Genomic DNA, 26,110 nt, shown 5'->3' with positions numbered 1-26,110 from the left:
GTCTATTTTTTTAATCATAATTCAACCGCCAACTTACATTGGGGAGACAATGTTATGAATACAAATGATTCTTCAAAGAAATGCATTCTTTAAAATAATAATAAAAAAAACAAACATTCAAAAAAGAAAAAAAAGTGCATACACATAAAACATACAAATAAATTAACAAAAAGCATTTGACTCAGTCTCATGCAACCAAACATTTACGTGGTTTTCGATTTTTCTAACCAAATATTATTTTCCTCTTTTGGTTGACCTAGACTGTTGTTCATATAATAAAATGACAGCCCAGTTATTAGCCCACCAAAGCAGGTACCAGTTCATGAACAAATATATGAAAACTGCTCTGGGCCAAGAGAAATCATTCAAGTCCAGTGTGTAAACCAAGAGCACGCATATTATACCATAAGACTGATACAGCTTCATTATAATGATAAAATCATCTGTCCTATCCAAACGCTTGATAAGACCATGTCATATTAGCACTTGAGCCATTGAAAACATCCCATATGCAGTAAGACTATAGAGAGGGTAATAGCACTTCTCTGAATTCATGGTCCGAGAACTTCACAACTTAAAACATGGAATGACGTGAAAAACAAAGTGAATGTATTGTTTAGTGTATCAGCATTGCAAGCGATGCAGGACTTGTGTGCACTGATTGAATGCTGACGATAAAGTTACATAGCTGATATAAGATACAACATTCCCTACATACTACATGTGAAAGCATGAGCAGACCACATCAAGCCAGCAAAATGTGAAAAACCAAAACAGGCTGTGACTATAAAAATATAAAAAATTAATTTATCACATGGAAACAGGGAGGTCTTACCCTAAAGAACAGCTTATGAATTAAAATAATAGTTTTAATAATAAAAAAAGATAGGAAAATAGCATGAAAATACAATGCCAATTGCTAATTCTGGAATACATATGATTAAAGCTAATAATTTATGTCCTCATAATTACAATATTTAAAGTTGGACAAGTGTGCAAAAAAGCAAGAAAATGGAAACAACTCATGCTCTGTTTTCTTATAAATAAAATCCAAAAACAAATATCAGACATTAATAACCAGACTCGTCTTGTTTAGCAACAGTTACTTGCATAGTTAAGTGCATGCGTTAATGTAATCATGCAATACTGCTTTTTACAAATACTTTTTCAGTGCACACACAATATGGGCCTGTCGCAAAAAATAAGAAGCGTGCTACACATTAGGTTCATTGCTAAATTATCTATTTTAAGATAAAGTGTGCTGAAAGAGATGGGTTTCTGAGACCGAAGAGCAGCATGAAAATGAGAACGGTTCAACAGTGGCGTCAGCAGCGCTTGGATTAATGTTTTAATTACAGGGAAGCAAGCTGAACAGCGGCCGACGTAATGACACTATTATGCAAATGTAACAATAATGACTTGTTTAACCTTACATTTCTCCTGTCATACATAACATTTTGAATTATTCCAAATGAACTTGTCTAAACTAAATCGAGAAGAAAATATATTTAGGTGAAGTCGATGGTGTTGACAAGTACACAAAATAAACAAAGGCCTTTCTGCAGAGCCATTTCAATTGGATATTAAATCACAAACTCTTGCCACAAAAAAAAATATTATATATAATATGAAACCCATTATTGTGGTGAGCCATTACAGTCCTGAAAATAATTTTGATTTACATTGATTAAATGTTTATCACTATTGCATATGCACAGTATTGATATTTAAAATAATTTGTTTCTAAAACAGTAACATTAAGTTGAACATGTTTCCCAAATACATAAGGTCATATATCGGTTCTCCTACAAAGTGTTGAAAACTATTGCACTGGTTGTCCACAGATAAGTATGGGAGATAAAAACCATCACGCAAGGGTTTAACCCCAGCTCGGAGCATGCCAAATGAAAACCGCATATATGTTGGCATTGGACTTGGCGGGCGTGAAATGGTTCAAGTATGATTGTGTGGCTTTTAAACTTTCATTGAAAAAACAAAGATATACAAAAAAAAAGTCATGCAGGGCTTACACTGCCTCCATTAATATCCAGATAAGGAGATCTCACAGCGTTTTGCTGGAATAAACTAAATATTGTGAGTTTAAAGATTGTCCTCCACTAATGTACCATTCGAAAGATCACATTCATTCAGCAACAATTCAGCTATCGGCCTGTAGTTGGCATTGTTGCGCATATTTCTAAGGGCAGTAATGCTACTGGAACACTTGTAACTGCTCTCGAGTACAAAAGAAAAAAAGTTGGGGTAGGAGAGCAGGCTTTGAGAGGTACCAAAGAGATTGTTCTGACTCTGCCGAACCCCATTAAATCTACAGTCGCAAATTCGGCCAGGTTTCATGATGTAACTCTTCTCAATCTCATGCTGTATCAGTGCCAGGGGAACACTGGACTGTAAATAGCACCAAGTGTAGATGTGGAGTGAATTGGTACAGTACTCCAAGGAATATCGCAAGAGTCTAATTTCATCATAAGTGACTTGTCCAAATAAAAAGGAACGGTACCAAGTTAAAAAGTATTGTACATAGTATCCATAACATCTAAGCATTATTCGAGGGAGAAAAAATATATACAAAGTGCTAAGATAAAACATTCCTATTCAGAGTCGTGAACAGTAGTAGATTCATATACCATACCTTGCCAGAGGCAACGATTTGGTTCCATGGCAGGATAGAAAGGCGCTTTCTGATAATTTACATATTTTCTTTGAGAAAAGTAAAATACAGGTATATACTATATACTTTATATTCTTCTTAGGCACATCAAAAAATAGCTGCATTACAGAAAATAATGGAACTGCTATTAAAATTTCATTGAGGCGTCTGTGTTGGCCGTGCAGAGGATTGCATGCTGGAAGAAAGCTTTTTAGAGGATGAGATCTTTTCAAGAGGCCTCTTCCCATTGATGGGAGACTGAAGGCTAGTCTCAGAATTGGAAGACTTGGACTTGCCTACTGGTAAGAGAGAGCGTTTGTTGGGGGCGGAGGTCTTCGAGGACTCTTTCTCATTGGCGGCAGCTTTGCAGGAGCGCGGCTCTGGAGAGACCTGGTGGGACGAGTTTCCCGTGCCTTCGCCCTCGTCAGCATCGAGTCTGCACTGGCTGCTGGACTTGGCAGCCCTCTCCACAGCCTTCTTGGCGAGAATCGTGGTCTTGCCCAGATCGGCCGACCGCCGAGTCTCTTTCTGCCGAAGCGCGCTCTTGAAGAACGAGAGTCCCTTGTCCTCGGATTTGCTGCTGCGGCGGAGGTCTCTCGAGGAGACGCTTGGGGAGCGCAGGCTGGTGACTGAGGAACTACTGCTGGAGCTTCTCACCGGTCTCCTTTCGGGCCGGCTTGCCTCGGCAGTTTTAGGTTGGGATGTTCGCGGGGTGGCATTGACTCTAGATTTCTCTGCCAGGGGACTGGTGTGCGCCAAGTCCTTGGTGGAGCCTCTCTCCACCAGCTTCTTCTTGCCAGACACAGAGCTCCTCTCAGCCACCGAGGAGCTCTTTTTGGATGTGGGCGAGGGAGAGGCAGAGGATTGGGGTGTGGAAGTAAGGGACGGCTTCCCCTTTGTGCCTCCAGACACCGGAGACTCCTGTGCCTGCAAAGACTCTTTCCTTCTGGAGGGCGTTCCTGAAGGTGTACCCTTGGTACTCTTGGGAGAATCGCTCTTCTCTTTTAGATTGGTCGCTTTGGTGCCCTTCGCTTGAGGGCTGGAAGACACTTGGGCGGATGGAGACTTGGTGACAGAAGAGATGCTCTGGCGCTTCTTGGAGGGCTTCTCTTGGTCCCCCTTGGTTTTGGTGGAGCTCTTCTTGCTGGAGCTCTTCTCATCTGCTTTCTTCTCCGACCCGGAGCTCTTATGCTTCTGCTCTTTGGCGAGCACTCCGAGAGTATTCTGGTCCACAGCATTAATCTGGTTGTTGTTGTCGACGGGCTCACCTTTAGAGCTCTTCCTGTCGGACTGTGTCGGAGCTCTGCAATAGGCCTCGTCTAGGATCCGTTTCCCACTGCCGTCATCACTGCCATTACCCTCCATCATGGCCAGTGGGGCCTTACTGCTGGGCTGACGCTCATGTCTGCTGTAGCCACCAAAGCAAGACGTGGACACTTTATCATCACAAGCTTCACCTATCCTCTCGAGAGGAGGGGAAGAGCGTGAGTCCAAAGAGAATCGCGACGGCGAGTTGGATCTCATTTGTAGTTTCTGTGACAGGGACCAGGAAGGTTTCATCCCATTTTCACTGAAAGCCAGAGGGCTGGTAACCGACGATCTGGAGGACAAGCTCTGCCGCTGGATGCTCCTCACGAAGGGCCGCGTTGAAAATCCTCCTTTACAAAAAGAACAGAGAGATTTAAACTAATGCGCTGATACCAGACTGAATGAAAAGAACATTGGCATGCAGTTTTGTCTTAACTGAGCAAGGCGGGAGATCCTGTGTTAGTAAGCGCTAAAGCTACAAGAGAGAGAAGACATAATAAAGAAAGGCAAGAGTAAAACACTGGCACAATACACAGAATAAGAGGACACAAGGAAGATGAGGGCAAGATACGGTACTACTCAGCTTCTAAAGATTTACATGTTAAAGACACCAGAAAGATGAACACCCATGTTAGAGGCATAACGAAGCTCCTCACCATCATCTTCACTGCGATCACCGGGAAACTCCACTGACTCTGCCAAAGAGATCAGGGATGTGCGTCTCGAGGAGGCTCCGGAGGCCAGGCTGGGCGGCCTGCTGCCCGGAAGCCGGTTAACCCAGTGTTCACATAAAGATGAGCTGGTGGAGCCTAAGGGAGTTACACGAATCCAAAAACAAGGATTTTCATTTACAGGGCCATGTTCTGCACTGTTGTAGAAGAGCATTCTTCACAAAAAAAACAACAACAACAACATTCCATTTTCTGTCCACTCTCTGACCCTTAGAATTAACTGGGCTGTTTTGATACAGTACTCTTCATATGCTGATCTTTTAGACTTGTAGACTAACCACTGCTGATCATCAGGGTTGTTGAATACTAAGACAGATCGTAATAGTATCGTAATCATACGGTACAATTTTTTTTAGGTATTGGCAAATATCATATTGTTGGCTATGAGAATCGATGTCATATCGTTTTGAAATGAACGTGCTCTTTACACCCCTACAAACTACGCCAAACAGCTGATTTCATTGGTCATCTACATCACACAATACCCTGTGAAGTTAAGTTTAAACTATGAATTTGGTTAAGAGTTCAGAAAATCATGGACAGATGTAATCACAACTAACTATACTGCTACCTAACAGCATGTGCTACAAAAGTTATACTAAGGTTTAGATTAGGTTAGTTTGTTACATTGGTTATCAGTTTAGAAAGAAAGGGAGAAATTTTCCTTTTTTGGTGAACTGTTTCGGTAATGTGTTCATGACTCTGATGTTAAATGACCCATTTTTTCTAACTTTGTCTCCATAAATAAGCCGGAGGCCCTTCAATGCTAGATATGTCTAGACAGTACAACAAACTCTTAATTCTTTTATTTTATATTTCGCCGGAATGGAATCAGGCTCTACTAAAAGTCTCATCAAAGAGTGTCATACTAATATGAAGCAGTTTCATCGGGCTGGAAAAAGAGGGTCACTTGGTTCACATGCCAGCACCTTCACAAGCCTTCTAAATGAACAAGACAAATGAGTCAGCAAACTGTGTCAACCCAAAACTCAATAAGGAACAAGAGTCACCTGCGACAGAGCTGTTTGCCGACCATGAGGGAATAGTTGTCCTCCTTTGATAGAACAGAATGTATGCGGTTTGCTGACAGACATCCTCGTCAGCTACAGGCTGAACCTCACTGTCATCAAAGCAATACCACTGCCCATCAATGGAGTTCTTACAGTACGCTGTTAAGAGTTAAAAGACAGGGACTGAAATATCAAATCAACCATTCAAAGAGGTAATACAGCGAAATTTTGACATAAATCCAAGCACTTAAGTTCTTAGTGCATTACCTGTGTAATGCCCTCCGTGCATGTTGCCATGATGGTTACATACAGCATAGAGGTCATAAAGGTAGTCATCTGGGTTACGGCCAAGTCCGTATGGTCGTCTCCATGGGGACCAGTGTGAGGGTAAGCTCCAGCTGCTCTGGCTTCTCTTCACCACATGAGGCGCCATATCCATGCCAATCAAAGGAAATCGTACCATGTTTTGCATCTTTACCCTCCTGTCCCCTTCCTTGAAGACACAAAGCCCACACATTAGTAAGCCATTTACACACATTACACACTTTTATCCAAAGATAGTGAACTGGAATGCTAACACACAACTCTCCAGGTAGACCTTTGTGATATTTAAAGGATCGCCCCCTGGTGGGGTTCAAAGTTTAAGGCTGGCCGCACACTAGAGGATTTTAAGCCCGATTTTAAGCCCGATTTGCACCCCGAACGATCAGGGGGTGTGGCACGATTCCCGGCCAAAAATCCTCTATTGTGTGGTGTCATTACAATTATTTATCTGTTCCCCATCGAGACGGAGCGTCGTCGAACTCAAATCGAACTCTTCATCGGGCTGCCTCTGATGTGATACCCGCGATAGCCAATGAGAGCAAGCTAACGAGCGTCATCTACCGGATGATGCGTGCTTCTATAGATGAAACTTGGCAGCCACAAACATGACATGAAAGCAGAGAATATCACCCATATTCTTTTCTATACTTTGTTTTTCACTGTGAAACAGAAGGCGCGCCAGAAGAGCCAGCTGACTAGGCATGGGCCGGTATGAGATTCTGACGGTATGAAAAAAAAAAAATATCACGGTTTCACGGTATCACGATTACAGCTCTAAAATATGTTATTTTTAAATGTCTGGGTAAAAAACAACAAAAACAATTTTTCACTGAACACAATACATTTTATTTTTAAGAAAAATATAGAACATTTTGGAACGGTAAACATGTCAGGCTAAAAAATTAATATAAATAACTGAATTCTTGTTAATTAAATTACGTACAGTCACTTAAGTGAGCCTAAACCTGCAGCTCAACAATAATCATAATATAAATAAATTATTTTATGTAAAAAATTTTAAAAAATTCTTCTAAATGAAAAATAAAAATGCAGTCACTTAACCTAAACCTACAGCTCAATAATCAAAAACATAAATCAAAACAATTTCTGTAAAAAATAAAAAATGCAGTCATTAAACCTGCAGCTCAACAATGTTTTTTGGAGATATGCTCACTTTCTACACATTCATCTTTCAGTCCAAGTTATGAGCGGTGAGGTACAAAGATGTGTGCACATACACATAAGGAGAGTAGGCTTGGGCGGTAATACGGTAATATGGTATACCGCGGGATCTAAAAATAGCAACGGTATCAGTTTCAATACCGTTATACCGTCATAAAAAACAATGCACATATATAGGAGACGAGGATTAAATATTAAATATAATTTATTTAATGCCTAAAAATGCGTATGCTTGGTTGTCATCACGTGACAGCGTGGAGTAGAAAGAGAGAGAGGGGAAAGATGGCGAGTCGCGCACCAAGTGAGCTGGTCTCGAAAAAGAACACAACTTCTGCAGTTTGGCAGTATTTCGGGTTTCGACCGAACGAGAAGGGAGAGGCGGTAAATACGGACGAGGCAATTTGCAAATTGTGCAACAAAAAGGTGACCGCGAGAGATGGAAATACCTCGAACCTAAGGTCGCATATACGAAACCACCATCCACTCACTGCTGCGAGGATGGACCCGAATTCACTCAGTGCAACAGTTTCAACGCCTCCCGATGCAGGACCAACAACATCTAGGTCCACCGACAGCCGCTTTGCAATACTTTTTATAATATGGATGTTTATGTTAATTCAACTCTGGTTGACTGTTGTGGGTCTATTTGCACTTTTTTTATAAGCTGCTCTTTGTTATTAAAAGTTGTTCAGGCGCTGTGATTTAATTTAATTGATTTGTGTGCGCGTCTCTGCGCAAAAACTGTTCTGGATGTTTATGTTAATTTAATTCTGTTTGACTGTTGTATTTGCACTTTTTTCTAAACTGCTATTTGTTGCTAATAATAGTTGTTAATATTGTTGTGCATGTTATTTTGTTATTGTTTCAGTATTAGTGTTTGGTATTCAGTTTCTGAACGGTTTAGGCACAAGCCAACAGTTTGGTGACACTGTCTGAGCCTTATGTCATAATTTTTTTATTATTCACGGTAATACCGTATACCGAGGTAAAATAGGGAGGAGGTTTGACGGTATCAAAATTTGGATACCGCCCAAGCCTAAAGGAGAGTGCGCAATTGTGTCACACACACACACACACACACACACCGTATAACACTCAAACAGTGGCAAAGACACCTGAGCCAGCAGTTTGTTTCTTTTTTAAATTACGTGATTTTGAACAGATGTAAACAATGGGAGGAGGCTTAAAATTATAGACGTGATACCAGCTAATGTATTGTACTAAATCGCAGAAACGTTGTACTTTAGTCTGCTATTCCCCGCTCTGTGAGGTAACGTGAGGGAGGAAACTAGTTGACGTTAGCTAGTTAATTAGGTATGTTATCTGCCTCGGTAGCAAGCCAAATAGTATTTATTTCAACACTGAAACAACCAGCGAATGGGTCTCTGTCTTGATCGAGGGTGAAAGAGGGAGAAATGAAGACGACACGGATATCGTTTGTGTACGACCTGGAAGTATTTATTTAGCGATCGGCGCCAAAACGGCATCTGTACGGAATATCGTCTACGTTACCCGAGAAATTCCCATACGGCAGACTTCGCCTTTTTCGACAGGGGAAAAAGTTCCAGGGATTTGCCTCATTCGGCCATCATCCTACACACAGGTGACTCTCACTGACTTCTGTCCGGAGGGGGAGGGGTCGTGTGACTCGTTACGCTCTTCACTGCTCACAACTGAGGGAGTCCTGCACTTTCCGTCTTTGACGACACGTAAAAAGAGGAGCATACCGCAGGAACGGTATAACCGAAAATTTTAGTGGTTTTGAAACCGTGAATTTTCCAAACCGCGGTATACCTTGAAACCAGTTATCGTCCCATGCCTACAGCGGACAACGTTGATTGTCCTCCATTTGTTTTTCTTCTCTAGTCACGTTTGATCTCGCGAGTCTTTGTGAGATCTCGTGTCACTGTGAAGTCGTTCCTACAATCTTCAAGTGTGTGGTCTCGCGGTCTGGTCTAAAAATGTAGTGTGTTTGTTCAGAGGATTATAAGGCTAAAAATCGGTTGAACTGTCTTCATGTCTGTGGTCTCCCATGGTTTTAAAATCGTTTAAGATTTGAAAATTGTCTAGTGTGCAGCCAGCTTAAGTTACTATCCAAACGTTCACCACAGGCCACTCTCCACAATTGGCAGTACTACATAGTTCAGAGTCTTTGTAATGTGTTTCAGCAATACATTTCTAACATTTGTAATGTGTTTAGAAACAATTCTCAGAATTCTCTTTACAAGGACTTTAAACTGAACTGTACCATAAATTTGTCCTATGGTGTGACATAGCAAAAATTAAGAAAAAAAAGCACTCTTAATAATACATAAATAGCATGAGAGAGATTTATCTTCATTGTTAGCCACTTATTTTCATATAATGCTATTTATTTAATATGAAATTATAATTAATATTTTTTCCCCATGACTTGTTGGGCGATTTCAAGACACTTTGACAACAATCTGTCATCTGTTCAAAACTGCTGAAAATTATACCATTTTAAGCCGAGTGATATTTGTATCTCCCTTATTGCAATACTCAACTGTTTTTTTTTTTTTTGAAGATGCATCACACCATAGGACATCACGTCACACTAAAGGACAGAAATAGTAGTTATTAAATTAATTCTATTTAACTTTGAACATGTCAAAGGAGAAAGAAAGTTTAATTTTGATACAAACAATATCAACATGTTTTTTAAACAAAACAAAAAATAATTTATCAACAAAATTCAGTCTCTTAGTCAATCTGTATGTTACTAAAACCCCGCTGCATATGCGGCACAGCTAAAAATGACTGATATTCAACCTATATTCATTAAGATGTGAATTATTTTTTTTTAAACTATATATCTACTCTTTTTAAAGGCATAATTTTGATTGTCCTTCAACTAATTCTCTGGAATTGGCCGATTTAAAATCAAAATGTATCAAGTTCCTACGCTTTCAGAAATATATGGATGAAAAAAAAGATTGCCATTTACTAAAATAGACACTTGTACAATTATGCTGGGTGTATTTATTAACATTTTTATGCTTTTTTTTTTTCATTTATAAAAGTAATTTATTGAACCATGCTTGGGACAGTCAGACCATAGGACAATTTTGAGACTTAGCTCAAAAATTAATAACATTGCAGCTTTTATAACAACGGGTCCACATAGGACAAATAAATGTTTAACCATTTACTGCATTTTAAATAACGACAATATTAATTATATTAATTTTTATCTTGTGGGACAGTGAAAATGCCATGTCACGTCAACAACCCATTTACACTTGTCTAGTTTAGTCTGGAATGCATCCCAGACCACCTCCTGAAGTGGTTTGAGCGATTGGATTTAAATGCGTCTCGAAAGCATTTCGGAGGGCATTTACACCTGGTCTTTTCACGATTGGATAGCTATCCAATCAGAGAAAACGCACAAAGTGACCAGGTGTAAAAAGGCCCTATCACACATATGCATGAAGAGAGCACCATTTGTGCAGGGAATGTGATTTGATCAGTACAGCACCTGTCTAAACCTCTTGAGGTGCAGTATAAGAACATCCGGCAGGGTCCACAGGCTGAGTTTGATCCGCCCCTGTTGCAGTTGCCTGCAATGGGGGCAGCGCCAAGCATCATCTGGGGCCAACTGGAAGGCATACAGGAAGCAGACATAAACAAAATCAGTCAGAGAGGTTTTACATTTACAAATCTGGCTGTTCCTTCATTTTCCTTAAAGCACAGCCAGTTCCAAACCCTTCCTTAGCTGCCCAAGGCTGGCTCTGGCTAACCACAGTGTATATTTATACGACATGTGGACCCGTTCCAGGGTTAAAGATGTGTTCGCAAAAAACTAGCAATTTTAAAACAGCACTGACAGCAGAAATAGAGTAACATTGACATACGCACCCACAAAGACAGCTTTGGAGAAGTAGAAATTAAAGGAGCGTGAGGGCACTTTTAAAGGAATAGTTCACGCAACAAATCAAAAGTCTGTCTTCATTCCTCACTCTCATGTCGTTCAAAACCTGTTTGACTTTCTTTCTTCCATGAACAGAAGGAGAATGTCTGAGCTGCTCTTTTCCATACAAAGAAAGTGGATGAGGGCTGTCAAGCTCCAAAAATGACATTAAAGCATCATAAATCACCTCTTGTGTGAGGAAGGGACAGAAATTTAAGCCATTAGTCAATAAAAAATCTTGTTTGACAGCCTCAGACTTTTCATTTTCATTGTATGGCTTAGTTTTGAAAGTCGGTCAAACAGGTTTGGAAAGACATGATAGTGACTACATGACAGAGTTTTCACTTTTGGGTAAACAAATCCTCTACGTGGGTAAAACTTGACGTGTATTATGCCAGACTTTTACCTGCTCCTCTTTGGTGTAGAGCTGGAAGCACTGAGCGAGGGTGCAGGCCTGCGGCTGATGGTGCTGCTCTCTGTGCAGATACACACTCTCAGCATCAGGGATGTACTCTTCCTCAGTGTGTCCAAACAAACTGCGGGAATCAGAACATACGCTGGAAACAAATCTCTAACCAGACCGGTCAAGCATGTCTGCGATCCTCTCTGTGACTTCAACAGACATATTTATTTCATCTCTGCAAGATATTTTCTCTAACAGTCTGCCAGGGAATGTTTAATGCTTGCAAACATGTGGTCAAGAAACTCCTTTGACACTTACAGTGTTGAACTTCAAAAAATGTTTGAAATGACCCTTCCTTTCTGGCTTCACTCAAATTTCTTGCTCTGAAATTTTTAGCCATACATTCCCCTGTGGAATTGATCTTACCCCAAACTACCTTCAGGAAGTATACAGCAGTATAAAGTTTTGATGCATTAGACAAACAAATAAATAAACCAACCAAGTGGCATCTAAAAGGCTCCTTTTGTGTTTTTCTTTTCTTTTTTTAATGCAGGGGTTCCCAAACTTTACTTTCAGCTAAATACATTTGACTCCCTGAGATTTAAATATAATATTTCAATAATGTAACAATACACTTGCATGTACACAGTTAATGGTCACATGACATGCAAGGGAAACAAAAACAAAAATAAAAATTATATTAGAAATAAATAAATATATATATATAAAATAAAAAAATTTATCTGTTTTAATTTTCATTTAATTTAATAATTTAATTATTAGCTTTTCATCAACTCATGAACTCCCTGCAGTTCCCTCGCGAACCACCAGGGGTTTTCAAATCCCAGTTTGGGAAACCCTGATCTAATGCAATTATGTTCAGCAATTTTTAAGTGTGGTTTAATTGTCTAAATATTATTTTGGGGCCACTACAAGAAAAACCCCCAAAAACAGACAAGTTATTAATTAAGGCTCCGTTTGACTTACTATTCCTTGGTCTCTTTGTCCCACTCCACTACAATTTTAACATGAGGTGGTCCACCTGGCCCACAGGATTTATATGCTCTAAAAAGGAAAGACATGACGTTTGCCAAAAATGAATCAATGTTTGTAGTATTTTGTTTTATTACACGTGTTAAATTCATTGATCACACTAAAGCAGTTATGATAAACTTTTCAACTACACTCATTAATTCATCTAGCGTAACATAAAATGTCTTTGGTTTGTGTAGTTCAAAATGCTGTTGTAATAAAAGTACTGACAATTTGCTCTCCAGTGGAAGAACCGTCTATGTGCATTAATAGTAGAACAATATACATGTCTAAATCAGTCAGTAGGACACCTGAAGTTTAAGTTCACACAATATGCTCTGAACACATGATTATGCATTACAAACCTTTCCACAGTGGGGTGACATAGTGGCTGTTCCTCCTGTGGCAACAGATATGTGATTCCAACCACTCCGACCACACGCAGACTAAAGGGCCCAACCTAAAAACACCAATCCTCTTTATTAGAAGTGCAAGTTGTATGCAAGAAAAAAAAAGTCATATTTAATTGTACTGACTTCAAAGACCTGTATTTAACAACAAGTAGAGCTTTCACTGACCTGAATGTAAACCCCTAGCCTTAGTAGGTGACGCATTTTCTCCAGAATTTCTTTCTGTAACACATCCCATGTCACAGTGCGTTCTAGATATAGTACAAATGGAAGACCGAACCTGGAACAAACAGAAAGTACAGTACTGCAGTGATTTTCCACTTCATGCTACATTATATTGTGCATAATGAGATTACTACATTTTCTCCATGTACAGTAAGATAGTGTGTCAAAATAATGGAACTTCAACTCGTGTGAGCATGTTGGAAAGACAATAATTTTACCTCCGTCCTTGATGGCCAGTGCAGGCTCGGTTACAGATCAGCAGAATCATTTTCTCACATCCAGTGTTTTTGTTGGGAGATGCTGGATTCATCGCACCCTGCATGAAAGACGGTGTCCGGCTGCTCTCCGCTCCGTATTTCAAATTGTTCTGATTCAGATTAGCAAGAAGGCTCCCTGGAAATGGTTAAAAATGTTACTTGCATTCTTGCAGACTCTCCAGTCTACTTTTATGATGATCCTAATCTAAGCTACTGTAGATATTGCTTCTATGTTTTCAAAGACAAAACACTACCTTTAGCTCATTTTGTTTTCATGTTTCAATAAATGCTGATTTCTTAGAATTAGGATTATTTGATACACATTCAGTTTTTCTTAAACCCGAAGTATACTTCGGTTTTGACGTGTATGCTAGGGCACAGCTCGATTTTTCTAACCGCACATACTCTGTACACTCAGCTCGTACATGTGCCTTGAGTTTTTTTTTTTTTTGCATTAATTTGTTGGTCCAAATGGGGGGAACACTGGCCCGGCCCATTGTTTCTGACTACTGGAGATGGTGACAACAACAAATGCCCACCTAGATGAGCGAGTAAAGAGATACCTGCAACTCTAGTTTTAACAAGTACAAAGACATTTTTATTGGTCAAATTCTGGAGAGAAATGGCACAGACCAACACTGGACAAAAATAAAACTTTCTAGTGCACATGTGTTAACCAGCTGTGTTTGCGTATGCTATCAAATGGAGAGTACTATGAAAGCAAGTGTGTTTGGCTGTTCGCGTCAAAACTGATGTATACTTTGAGCTATAACTAAAGTGCAATGCATGAAAGAGTACCTCTTTTAGAGCGAATGTTTTCTAATCTAAAAGTCTCAGGAGTTTCAAAAGCAAAGATTGAGTCACTTTCTTGAATGATATCAAGATCGTCGTCATCGTCACAAAAGGAGCGGTGGAAACCGTCGTAATACATTTCAGTCAGGACAAACTGCACAGACATAAGAGAGACGGATGGTCAGAAGTGGTTTACACTCAACATCTCGGTAAAACAAGGCAAACAAACAGGAAACGGCTTTGGTTGATGACGTTATGTGGGAAGACGAACATACAAACGGCAATCAACCCTCCATCAGTGTCCAAACCTCAGTATTAATGGAGAATCAATATTGTATTCAGGGAAACAGTAAAGAACTTTACACCATGGCCGGAATTCGATGCAAAATAACATCTCAGTATTTTGGCCAAAAAAAAAAAAAGTGGAAACTGCACCTGGTCTGGTGGGATCTTGGTCTCACGTGACACGGCCTCTCTCAGTCTGGACACAGTGCTGTTGAGTGGTACGGCCACACCGATCCTCATGCAGTGAGAGTACTTGCCTTGATAAACCACAGTCACATACAGAGGCCTGAGGGATGCCAAGTGATACAACAAATTAATCCAAAGCAACTTCAGAGAGACAGTCGCCCTGGAGCAACCAACGGCAAAATAATGAAAGTTCATTTATCACCCCATGCAAACCTACAGGCTTTTGGTTGCCAACCCAGATTTTTAGCCATTAGTTCACCTCACCACCTGACTATAAACTCAAAGGGTCCATCACCCCGAAATAAAAATTCGGTCATCATTTACTCATCCTCATGTCATCCAAATCCATAACACTTTCGTTCTTATTCAAAACACAAATGAGGACATTTTAATGAAAACTAATAGATTCCTGTCCCTCCACGGAAAGTCCATTCCACCATAATTTTGATGCTTCAAAAAGTTTATAAAGACATCACAAAAGTAATCCGTATGAATTAAAACTAATGGCTAAAAATAGTAATCGAGTTAAAAAATGCGCTCATGACACGCAATGATAAATTTCATTGACTCTCGCTCATCAAACAACCACATCTGAGCTTTTGTTTACCACATTTGATGTGTTCTATGTACTGTATGTGCACTGATCAATGTTTATATGCAGGGTTTGAAATAAGCACCCTCCAAATGCAGGTAAAAATCAGCTGTGGTGTGCAACGCTGTCAAATCACAAGCCAATTTGGTGGGCTACTTTTCGTAATTATGTTCAGTCATTGATTTCTTGGTGCAGTTCATGTGAGCCAAATCTGCACAGATTTAGCATAAATACTGAACTCAAGAGGAATCATGATATGTTAAATACAGCCTAATTGTGCAGCATCTGCGGCTATCTAGCTTACTTCAACATACTCGTCACAACACAAAAAATAACGGCACACTGGTTTCCTTTGCACTGAAGCAATAGTGAAGTGTCGAAAAACGACTGAAGACTCACAATATGTCTACACTGGACACAAGCGACGCAGCACGGTGCGACGTGACAAAATACAATATTAAAGAACCCATTATAATCAGTGGTGCCGTTTACACAATGTGTTCGTTCAATTCATGATGTACTAAAGTACAAAAGTTTTGCAACGGTTGCTTTGCCTTGCTGTAGGTTTACTTCTGTTTTTTTTTTGGCTAGTAGAAGTTATGAATGGCCGGTAACTTTATAATTTTGTAGCCAAATTGGCTGGTGAGAGAAAAAGTTAATTTCAAACCCTGTTTATATGCGAATTAAAAAATTAAAATAAAATAAATGATTTTATAAAGTGGTTGTGTCTTCTCAGAAAACATGGATTAAAGGGTTACTCCACCCCAAAATTTAAATTGTGTCAATAATCACTTACCCCCATGCCGTTCCAAACCAGAACAAGCTTTGTTTGTCTTCGGAACAAAATTTAAGATATTTTGGATGAAAACTGGGAGGGTTTTGACTGTCCCATTGACTGTAAATTACACTGTCAAGGCCCATAAAAGTATGAAAGACATCGTCAGAATAGTCCATCTGCCATCAGTGGTTCAATCTGAACTTTATGAAGCGACAAGAATACTTTTTTTTTTTTTCCTTTTCAGTTTGTGTCCAGTGGATTCTCTCTAATATGGTGCTATAGTGACGTGGAGGAGACGAATTGTTGAATAAAGTTGTTATTTTCATTTTCTTTGTGTACAAAAAGTATTCTCATTGCTTCAAAGTTCAGATTGAACCACTGATTTTTTTTATTTATTTTTTATTATGCAAGTAAAGAATGTGACGATGTTTACATGTGCCAAATACAGAATCACTTAGACAAAAAAAACATATACTGACAGCCAACATTACAAGTCTGTTCTGATTAGCTGCTGTATTTGCATTCATATGTCTGAGAGCATGCATAGGTTGGTGTGGGGGTGGGGGTGTGTGTGTGTGTGTGTGTGTGTCTGTGTCTAGGGGTTGGGGAAGAAGCATACAACAGAGTTGAATCACTGATGGCAGATGGACTATTTTGACGATGCCTTTCATACTTTTCTGGGCCTTGACAGTGTTATTTACTTGGCAGCCTCCCAGTTTTCATCCAAAATATATTAAATTGTGTTCCGAAGACGAATTAAGCTTTTACTGGTTTTTGGAACGACATGGTGGTAAGTGATTAATGACAAAATTTTCATTTTGGGATGGAGTAACCCTTTAAACCACTTAATTCATATGAATTTATTTTACAATGTCTTTATGAACTCTTTCAGGCTTGAACGTGTTGGTAGAATACACATTCAATCGAGGGACAGAAATCTTTTCCACAATTCCACAATCTTTTTACGCACTCTTTCACAGATTGGAGAGCCTCTGCCCATCTTTACTTCTGAGAGTCTCTGCCTCTCTAAGACATCCCTTTTATAGCTAATCATGTTACAGACCTGATGTAAATTAACTTAATTAGTTGCTAGATGTTCTCCCAGCTGAATCTTTTCAAAATGTCTTGCTTTTTCATACCTTTGTTGCCCCCTTGCCAACTTTTTTGATGACGCCAATTTAGATTGTTTTTTTAAACTATTGCTTTAAAGACTAATGCTAATGCAACTATATTCATGTGCAAAAACATCTATAATTCAGGTGTGGATAAAATAAAATAAATAAACATTACAAAAAAAAAAACGTTAATTTAAAATACAAGCTGATACAATGCAACACACTACTTAAGGTCCTTTTATTGCATTCAGCAGCCTGTAAGGACTGAAAGCATTTAGAATTGCTCTAATGATGCTTGATCACCTCTCTAAACGCATTAGGAAGCAAACTCATCTCTAAAGAGGAAAAGCTGTGTGCAGTGGCCCCAGAAGGCAAAGCAGACTAAATCAACAACTCTTCATCAATATCTGCCCACGTGAAGTGGCATATCAGAGAAGCGTAGGGAATAAATGGCCTATGAAATAATACACAGATATAACAGCACTTGCTAAGCATGGATAAACAGAATTAAGGAGAGGGCAAATGAAATCTACTCCCACAGACTGTGACGACCAGGGCAACTATCGCTTAAGTCGCACATCACTGAACTTCCAGATGAAATTTCCTCTTCCTCGGATCGGTCATTGTTCATGCTGGCAGAGCATAAGCTCCAAATCTAGTCTTTCTCTGCACTAATGTTTTTCAGAGCGGAGAGATGCCGACAGTGCAGAATGCCACAGTGGGCGGAGGGGTCAAAATATCCCCCGATTCTTCTTTATGATGTAGAACCTCTTGGATTAGGGATGATATGAAGACACCGGCAGGGTTTTACTCAATATGTGAAAGTGAAACCTGCCCAGCTATTCAACTCTCCCAGGGACTATTATTCACTGGTTCATCATCTCTGCTGTACTATGAGGGGCAGGTGTGCTGTAAATCACTGTCGGTCTTCTAATACTACGGCTTCTTTAATCATTAATGTGTACTAATAAATTCAGCAGCTTAAAAATGCCACCGGATTAAACCAAGTGCTCTCCTTGATCAACCACTACACTGGCCTCTTAAAAATAGCATCAGAGCACCTCAGGAGAGAAGTAGAACAGGATGATCATTTGAAGGGAAAGGTATATATTTAGCACCTAAAACAAGGAGAAAGTAGCTTCGGAACCTTTATATTTTATGAAGAAATATTTTGAGTAAAAGTACATCGATATCCATGGCATGCTGTCAATTTCCACAGTAAATAAGTTTAATTTGTCCATAAGCTTGTAAAAACAAAGGAAAATGTCTGTACTGTTTAGTAAAACAAAGATATGGGGCAAGTGTTAGTGTTGTTTTCATTAACTAAAACTACAAATCGTTTAAGTAACTGAAAAAATAAAATAATTAAATGCAAACTAAAAAGGACTTTAATAAGTTCAAGGTTAAGCAAAAAAATTACTAAAACTGAATTCAAAATATATTTTAAATATTTTAATAGAAATATACAAAAAAAAAAAATACAAATTCTGACAGCAAAGCACAAAAACGTTACAAATTAAAATGAAAACATAAAATAAGTTAATTCAAAATATTCATAAATACTATAAGCAGCATTAGACAATGAGAGGTGTTTCACTTCTTAACCTTGTCTGTGCAAAGTTAAATGCAATCTTTCATATTTCGTATCATATCCACATTAACTTGGTAAAACAAGTAGCTTTAGGACCATATTGTACAGGAAATAAACATTACAGAAATATCCACAGGAATAATGACAGTAACTTTTCTATCTCCCTAGAAAAGTAGTCCTGCCTCAAATTATTATTTCCTGTCAAAAATGAGATTTTTTTTTTTTTTTTTAAACCGTCCAGTTTACTTGCTCCATATACATCTATTGTAAGGGTATTACAGTACATTACCTTTTTTTTTTTTACCTTTGTTCAGAAATCAACATGATATTGATGCTCTCAATATAGCTGCATTTAATTCAGAATTTCTTTAAGCAAGAACAAAACCACACACAAAAAAAAATCATAATCAAAGAATAAATACACTACTGTTCAAAAGTTTGGGATCAGTAAAGTATTTCTTTTTTAAAGAAATTCATACTTTTATCCAGCAAGGATGCATTAGATCGATCAAAATTGACAGTAAAAGACATTTACAATATATTTTATATAAACACTGAAATTTTGAACTCTTTACATCAAAGATTACAGGGGAAAAAATGTATTACAGTTTCCACAAAAATATTAACACTGACTGCTTTGAGCAGCAGATCAGCATATTAGCATGATTTCTGAAGGATCGTGTGACATGAGTAATTATGCTGAAAATTCAGCTTTGATATCACAAAGTAAACCTGTGCTAATATATACCAGATTGTTTTTACTGTATTTTTATTTGAATATTTATACATAATATATATAAAAATGAGCATAAGACACTACATTCAATTATATTGTAACCAAAACGTTTGATCGATAGTGTATCTATATAATTGCTACAGAGCGACAACAAGTCTTATGATTGGTGACAATATGTGGTGGGCTGAGTAACAGCAGACCCAGCCCAACGTTCAGTTAAGAATTAAATGAAGCCATTAGTTTTCTATGAAATGTAAAGTGAAAGTCCATAGCAGACTAAAAAAAATTAACAACATCATTCCAACAGTCATGAAATCGAACACTTCATTTAAACTCAGGTGTCTGAACATTAATATCTACCCCTGTTGATCAGTCACACCATTAATAAAGACATGACGGCTGATCAATCTGCCTTCATGTCTACACCTACAGAAGAAGCATGATGCTGTCATCAAAACACACAGAAAGGAATTAAATGGCGGTCTCTCTGACATCAGTACTTACCGTGTGTGAGGTAACGGTATTGGGAGGGAGATGCAAAGAAAAGGATCAAAAGTGTTGCTCTGTTTCTGACAGTGTGGACAGGTAAGCGAGGATCTGGAATCAACAGAGGCCACAGTGAGCCATTTCAACTAACACAAATACTGATGTCTGTCTGTCAGCTGTATTTAAATGTTTATTACCTGTACTGAGCTTGAAACAGCTCTTGAACAAATGAGCCGGCTGAAAGAGGAGGTGAAGGTCCCTCTAACGCTCCATCGTCTTCCTCAATAGGAGGCTACGGTGACAAACATGAGATTTTTAGGCAATATTTAACAATATTAAAACCAGTAATTCAAGACAAACCAGCGGAAGGTCAATTATTAAATATGCATATCACGTAACACACACTTACCAAACTAATAATAAAAATAAAAAATTATAAAATGTGTCATTTGCAGGCAGATCAATTTCAGGTCAAGTACATAAAGAAGGGCCACAACTACATAATAATTCATAAAACTTTTGAAAACATGATAACCACAAGGCGAGTGTCAAAGTAAATTCTCCAAATGTTACGCAACAAATGTTTTACTGGACAGTTCTGAACTACAAACTGCATCACATGCACTACAATTCAAAAGTTTGGGGTTAGTAAGATTTTTGTGTTAAATAAATATATTTTTTTTTTTTATTCAGCAAGGATGCATTCAATTGCTCAACTGACAGTTAAGACATTTATAATGAAGATGAAAAGATTGCCATTTTTAAATGAATGCTTTTTTTTTTTTTTTTACACTTTATGCTAATCCTGAAAAAAAAAAAAAAAAGTGTCTCACTTTTTCCACGAAAAAACAATATCAGCACAACTGTTTTCAACATTGATAATAAATGTTTATTGAACATCAAATCAGAATATTAGAATAATTTCTGAAGGATCATGTGACACTAAAGGCTGGAGTAATGATGCTGAAAATTCAATTACATTTTAAAATATATATTTAAATAGAAAATGACTATTTTAAAATTATAATAATGTTTCACAATTTTTCTGTTTTTACTGATCAAATTAATTCAGCCTAGTTAAGAAAAAAATTCTCAAAAAACAATCCAACTAGTATATCTGCTATTAAACCACCCAGAATGCTGCGATTTAAACACTATCTACACAATCCAAGCGCACGGAAGAACTGTTGACAGAAGTCAGATTAAAGGTGCATAATGCTGCACCGTAAGGTAGTGCTTGAGATAATAAATAAAACCCTGATATACTGTCGAGACAGTGTAAGTGATTAATAATTTGAGACTGGCGTTCTTCTATAAGTTTAAGATCCCAGCTAAGCATCTGGCTCTTCAGAGCAGCGCAGTCAGTCAGCCAGGAAACTGTCAGCCTCGTGCTTCTTGGCACAAACTCCAGGAAACCACAACGTATATCTAAATCAATCGGACAAGCTGAATGACCTCATGCGAGTATGCAAGTAGCTGACCCTGACCAGGACACCACAGGCTGTAAAAAGAAACCGAACGAGCCCTCTTCCGAACAGGCCATAGGATGCGACTTAACGTCCCATGCATTTGATATAGGGGAGAATTTAAGATTCCTAAACTCTTCTGTCCCGATCTCTGTCAGACTAATGTCTGATGTGAAACTCCTAGCTGCCATTCCAAGGCAGAACGGCTCTATAAATCCAGCCACATTTGGCTCTTCTCTCGTTCTGCTAATTAAACAATTGAAATCCCAAGTTTTTATGGAGCTGCTGATACAAACGTCATTCTGTGCAACCTCTGCAAACAGCTAGAGGTTACAGTGTGTCATCCTTAGACCAAACAGCCAAACATCCGGTCATTAAACCCAACTATCAGCCATACCTTTATAGTGGCTCTGATGTTAGGGTGTACAAGATGGTTGAGGTCTTCATGGACACGGTCGAGTAACCAGAGAAGGAACTCCTGGGCATCGTGTTGGGCATTTCCCCGGTACTGCATGGCACTCCTGGCCACAGCATTCTACCACATCACACACACAGAGTATTAGTCAAGTTTTGAACAATAAGACATGAATGCTTCTAATCTACAGAAGCAAGATCAGGTATGGAAAACGTCTGTTCAGTGTTGACAGCTGTGCCTTTTAGGGATTCACTTTTGTGTGTTTTTTAACCATTTAAAGCCTACTGAATCATATTTGATACATGATTCACTAAGGACTCCTTAAGGAAACCTTGATGACTGATAGTACTTTATAATTTTATTTAGCAAGAAAAATGTCTTTTAGTGTAATTTTCAATATTTCCACCTTCAGGTTGTCTTTTTGCTGTGAAATCTTTAATGATTTTTAGGAAGTTAATGTATGAATGAACATTTCAGATTAACACAATCACAACAAATATGAATTAAATCACAACGTCTGCAACAATTTTTGCTCAGTTTGGGCCTCTGAATAAAATTGAGGTGGTTTTTTTTTTCCCCTTGAGCATGAGCTTCATATTCTCACTATATCATACTATATGTGCCACATATATCATACTATATGCGTTTTATTACATAAAACAACCATATGCAAACTTTGTTACATGTTGTCTAAAATTTCAATAAACCATTCTATTAAGAAAAAAGGACTATTTTCACATGTCAGGCTTTACAGGGTTAATATAACACTGAATAAAACTCATGTATGTTGCTCCACCAGAAGTGGACTGTAATAATGCCTAGGGACCACTTGAATATATTAAAAGGGTTAACCAAAGGGAACCAAACAGGTTGCCCAAATTCTTTTAAAGCACTTTTCCATGAAAACTACCTATGGCTTGCTTATGGTTGTAAAGTGGAATAGGAGAAACTATTTACATTTAAACCTTAAAGCAGACTAGCAACTAACAAAACGCCATTGCAAAAATAATCACTGTTTGTGAGTAGTTTGACACATTTCCATGAATCACTTCTTTCGAAAAGTATGTTTCCAATAAGTTATTCAAAACCAAAGACTACTAACACCCCGTTATATATCCGATTCTCAGTTCAATGAATCAGCAAGTCATTGACCCGCTCAAACCAATTCATTCTAACTCGTGAACGACTTTTGTGAAGCGGGGATGTTGAATTCCAAACACTCAGTGTGAAGGTAGTCAGGTTCGGTAGTTTTCTTGAAAACAAAGATTTAGAATTTGATATTAATTTCCTGTTATGTTTTGGTACGTTTTTTTATTCGCAAGTGCAGATGGTTTAAATCTAAACCCAACTTTATCCTATGGTGTAATTAAGTGAAACTCTTATACAGATCTTTAAAATGTGTTAAGCACAAGAAAGTTGACTTCTCTCTTGGATTTGTTTAATTTAATTTAAAAGCCCTTTTTGTTGTATTTTATTTTTGAAGCATCTTATGCATTTATTTTATTTTTATTTCTGGTTTAGTTTAGTTCACTGATTCTCAAAGTGTGGTAGTGGTACGCAGTGGAATCACTGAATTAAATATAAATTAAAGTTAAAACACTTAAGTTTGCAAGGTGGCTAAGTGACGCCTGTGTTAATTTTTTGATAAAAAAAAACACATTTTTTACTTTACATTTAAGTACAGTACAGTTTTTATTTAACTTTAAGTTACAGTACATTTTAATTTAATAATAATAATAATAATTTAATTTTTTATTTACCTGTATGTAAGCACAATGCAGTGTTAATGTTCAAACTGTATTTACAATGTTTAAAGTGACCGAAAATAATAAATATTCTTATCAGGAATAAAACCACCTCGAATAAATAAGCTTCCCATTAATGTATGGTTTGTTAGGACAATATTTGGCTGAGATACAACTATTTGAAAATCTGGAATTCTGAGGGTGCAAAAAAAAAAAAAAAGTATTGAGAAAATCACCTTTAAAGTTGTTCAAATGTAGTTCTTTGCAATGCACATTACTAATCAAAAATTAAGTTATAATATATTTACGTTAAGGAATTTACAGAATATCTTCATGGAACATGATCTTAACTTAATAACCTAATGATTTTTGGCATAAAAGAAAAATCTAGAATTTTGACCCATTCAATGTATTGCTGGCTATTGCTACATATGACTGCTTTTGTGCTCCAGGGTAACATATATTCCCAGGCAACTTAACCACACTCCTCCATGTCAACTTAATTTAAAACGTATGTTTCCAATAAATTGTTCAAAACTGGTAATTTCCCATTATATGTCTCGGCGAATAATTAAACTGGCATACCCGATTATCGGTTCAATGAATCAGCGAAACCGATTCATTCCAACGCGTGAACGACTTCAGTGAAGCGATTAAAGTGATTCACTGAAAAGATCCGACTCAAACGAATCATCAAAACATCCCTGGAGGTGTCATACAATTTCTCAGGACTCGTGTGGGTTAGATAATCTTTCACGCGCGATTACAGCAGATAGGTAAATTATTCCCAGGTGTGTGTCACCACAACTCACTTTGAATTCGCGGCTGTGCTGCGGCGTGTACTCGAAGGTCCACAGGGCTCGGACCAGCCCCGACAGCTGCTCGGTCACCTCTCCTCTGTCCTGACCGCCCTTCCTCTGCACGACCCCGTTGGTCTTGGGCTTCTCGTCGTCCGTCTGGTCTCCTCGGTACTGCTCCAGCGCCAGATACTCGGCGAACAGCTCCGTGTTGCTCAGGCACTGCAGAATAGCGTTCATGAAGCACGTATTGCCGTGGTTCTTCAAACCGGACACTCCGGGGATTTTGTCCCTGGCAAGAAACCCCCCGCAGTCGCTGTCATCCGACGCGACGGATCCCTTGCCCTCGTTCTTGAAGGCTGTGAACCCCCCATCGTCCTTGTCGCCCTCGGGCGCGTGCAGCTCCGATCCGAAATGAGAAAGCGTGGAGAGGGTCTTCAGGACCCTGCTCATGAAACTCCCCACGGAGCGCACCGAGCCCCGGCGGAAGAGCTTCTTGCTGAAGCCGGACTTCTTCTCTTTGCCCGAAGCTTTGCTGGACATGTTCGGAGCGTTTAGGGCATCCCCTCTCTTGCCGGCGAGAATCTAGCTACAATTGCTAAAGCGCTGTGCAAACGCTGGCTGCTTATTTAGAGCATAAAATCCACTCAAGATCTGGCATGTTACTTCGCAAAGTCACGGAGAGCTAGCTAGCCGGAGGCAGTGCCTCTATTATCCAAGTGTTTGCTTCAGTGACACAATCCGAAGTTGCCTTGAGAAAATGCATTGTGAGACGCGCACGCCTGCCACTTTTTTCAGATATAAAAACCTGTCAAGTTGGCAGTAACCCGGCTATTAACTAGCAGCCATCTACTCGCTGCGCATCTATAACGCACTCTATTATTCGCTCACTGGATGCACCCTCTAGTAAAAACAAACCGTTAGGGTTTGCATGCTGTCTATAATCCAGTGAAGTGATTTTTTTACTAGCTAACACTGTGGCTAGCTTGGCCTGCTCTGGCTAACCGTTTGCCATGTCAATGAAGTGACGGGCAAAAGTGAATTTCTACCAGAGATCATCGCGTCTAGCACCAGCATCAAAGTCAAACGCGCTTGACTGCCACGCGTGATGATCAAACGCTGCAGGCATGCAGATCACTGTCATAATACGGGACAGTGGTTAGCTTGCGCTGCTAGTGCGCTAGCCGATGCCGCTTCTTCATGCATAATTGAGCGATGCACTGCAACTCCACCCAGACAATGACGCTCCGCTCCGACCGCTAAATATTATTCATTCGCGCTCAGTCGAGATGCTTCGGCTTGTTTGTCTCTTTTACATCCGACAGTCTCAGCGACAGCTATCCTGCGCGAGACCGACGCTACAGCAGCAGATGCGCGCGAACCAGCCAGAGATCGGCGTGCAGCACAAATCCCAAAATGTTTTCGCGTGTTCCCGTTGACTCGGCGGTTTTCTTCTGGTGTCCGGTGGATTCCGATAGTGATGGTGGTGGTGCGTCGGTGGGCCGTCGCGTCCGCGAGCGCTTTAGTTGCTAAAAATCACTGACACTGCAGGGCGGCGGTGCGCCCGTGACGTCACAGCCCCGCAGCTGTTTCTGGTAGCTACTGTCCTGGTGATCGTGATTTGGGGTGTCCTCCTCAACCTTTA

General features: G+C 39.1%; 1 protein-coding gene across 2 annotated transcripts; it reads right to left on the bottom strand.

The window, feature by feature from the left end:
- Positions 1 to 26,110, bottom strand: usp31 (ubiquitin specific peptidase 31). Of its 2 annotated transcripts, XM_058770016.1 has the most exons (17): positions 24,481 to 26,110; positions 21,906 to 22,043; positions 20,240 to 20,334; positions 20,061 to 20,153; positions 14,709 to 14,844; positions 14,280 to 14,427; positions 13,443 to 13,617; positions 13,168 to 13,279; positions 12,955 to 13,049; positions 12,545 to 12,622; positions 11,561 to 11,690; positions 10,723 to 10,842; positions 5,985 to 6,210; positions 5,718 to 5,876; positions 4,633 to 4,785; positions 4,413 to 4,451; positions 1 to 4,326 (listed from the first exon to the last, which is right to left on the bottom strand). In XM_058770016.1, the coding sequence occupies exons 1-17, from the start codon at positions 25,006 to 25,008 to the stop codon at positions 2,825 to 2,827; spliced, it is 3,927 nt and encodes a 1,308-aa protein (XP_058625999.1). In that variant the 5' UTR covers positions 25,009 to 26,110; the 3' UTR covers positions 1 to 2,824. The 2 variants fall into 2 exon arrangements, with proteins under 2 accessions (XP_058625999.1, XP_058626000.1); XM_058770017.1 differs by lacking the exon at positions 4,413 to 4,451 and having other exon boundaries at positions 24,481 to 26,108.

Source organism: Onychostoma macrolepis, chromosome 03 (genome assembly GCF_012432095.1).
Source record: "Onychostoma macrolepis isolate SWU-2019 chromosome 03, ASM1243209v1, whole genome shotgun sequence".
In the NCBI taxonomy this organism is placed as follows: domain Eukaryota; kingdom Metazoa; phylum Chordata; class Actinopteri; order Cypriniformes; family Cyprinidae; genus Onychostoma; species Onychostoma macrolepis.
This window is presented reverse-complemented; position numbering and strand designations above follow the sequence as displayed.

Excerpts from the sequence above, each read along its gene's own strand:
- usp31 (XM_058770016.1), bottom strand. The coding sequence starts at position 25,008 with ATGTCCAGCAAAGCTTCGGGCAAAGAGAAGAAGTCCGGCTTCAGCAAG. Across the intron at positions 20,154-20,239 it reads CTGTTTCAAGCTCAGTACAG|ATCCTCGCTTACCTGTCCAC; the intron begins GTAATAAACATT and ends TGTTGATTCCAG. Across the intron at positions 13,618-14,279 it reads AAACATTCGCTCTAAAAGAG|GGAGCCTTCTTGCTAATCTG; the intron begins GTACTCTTTCAT and ends AACCATTTCCAG.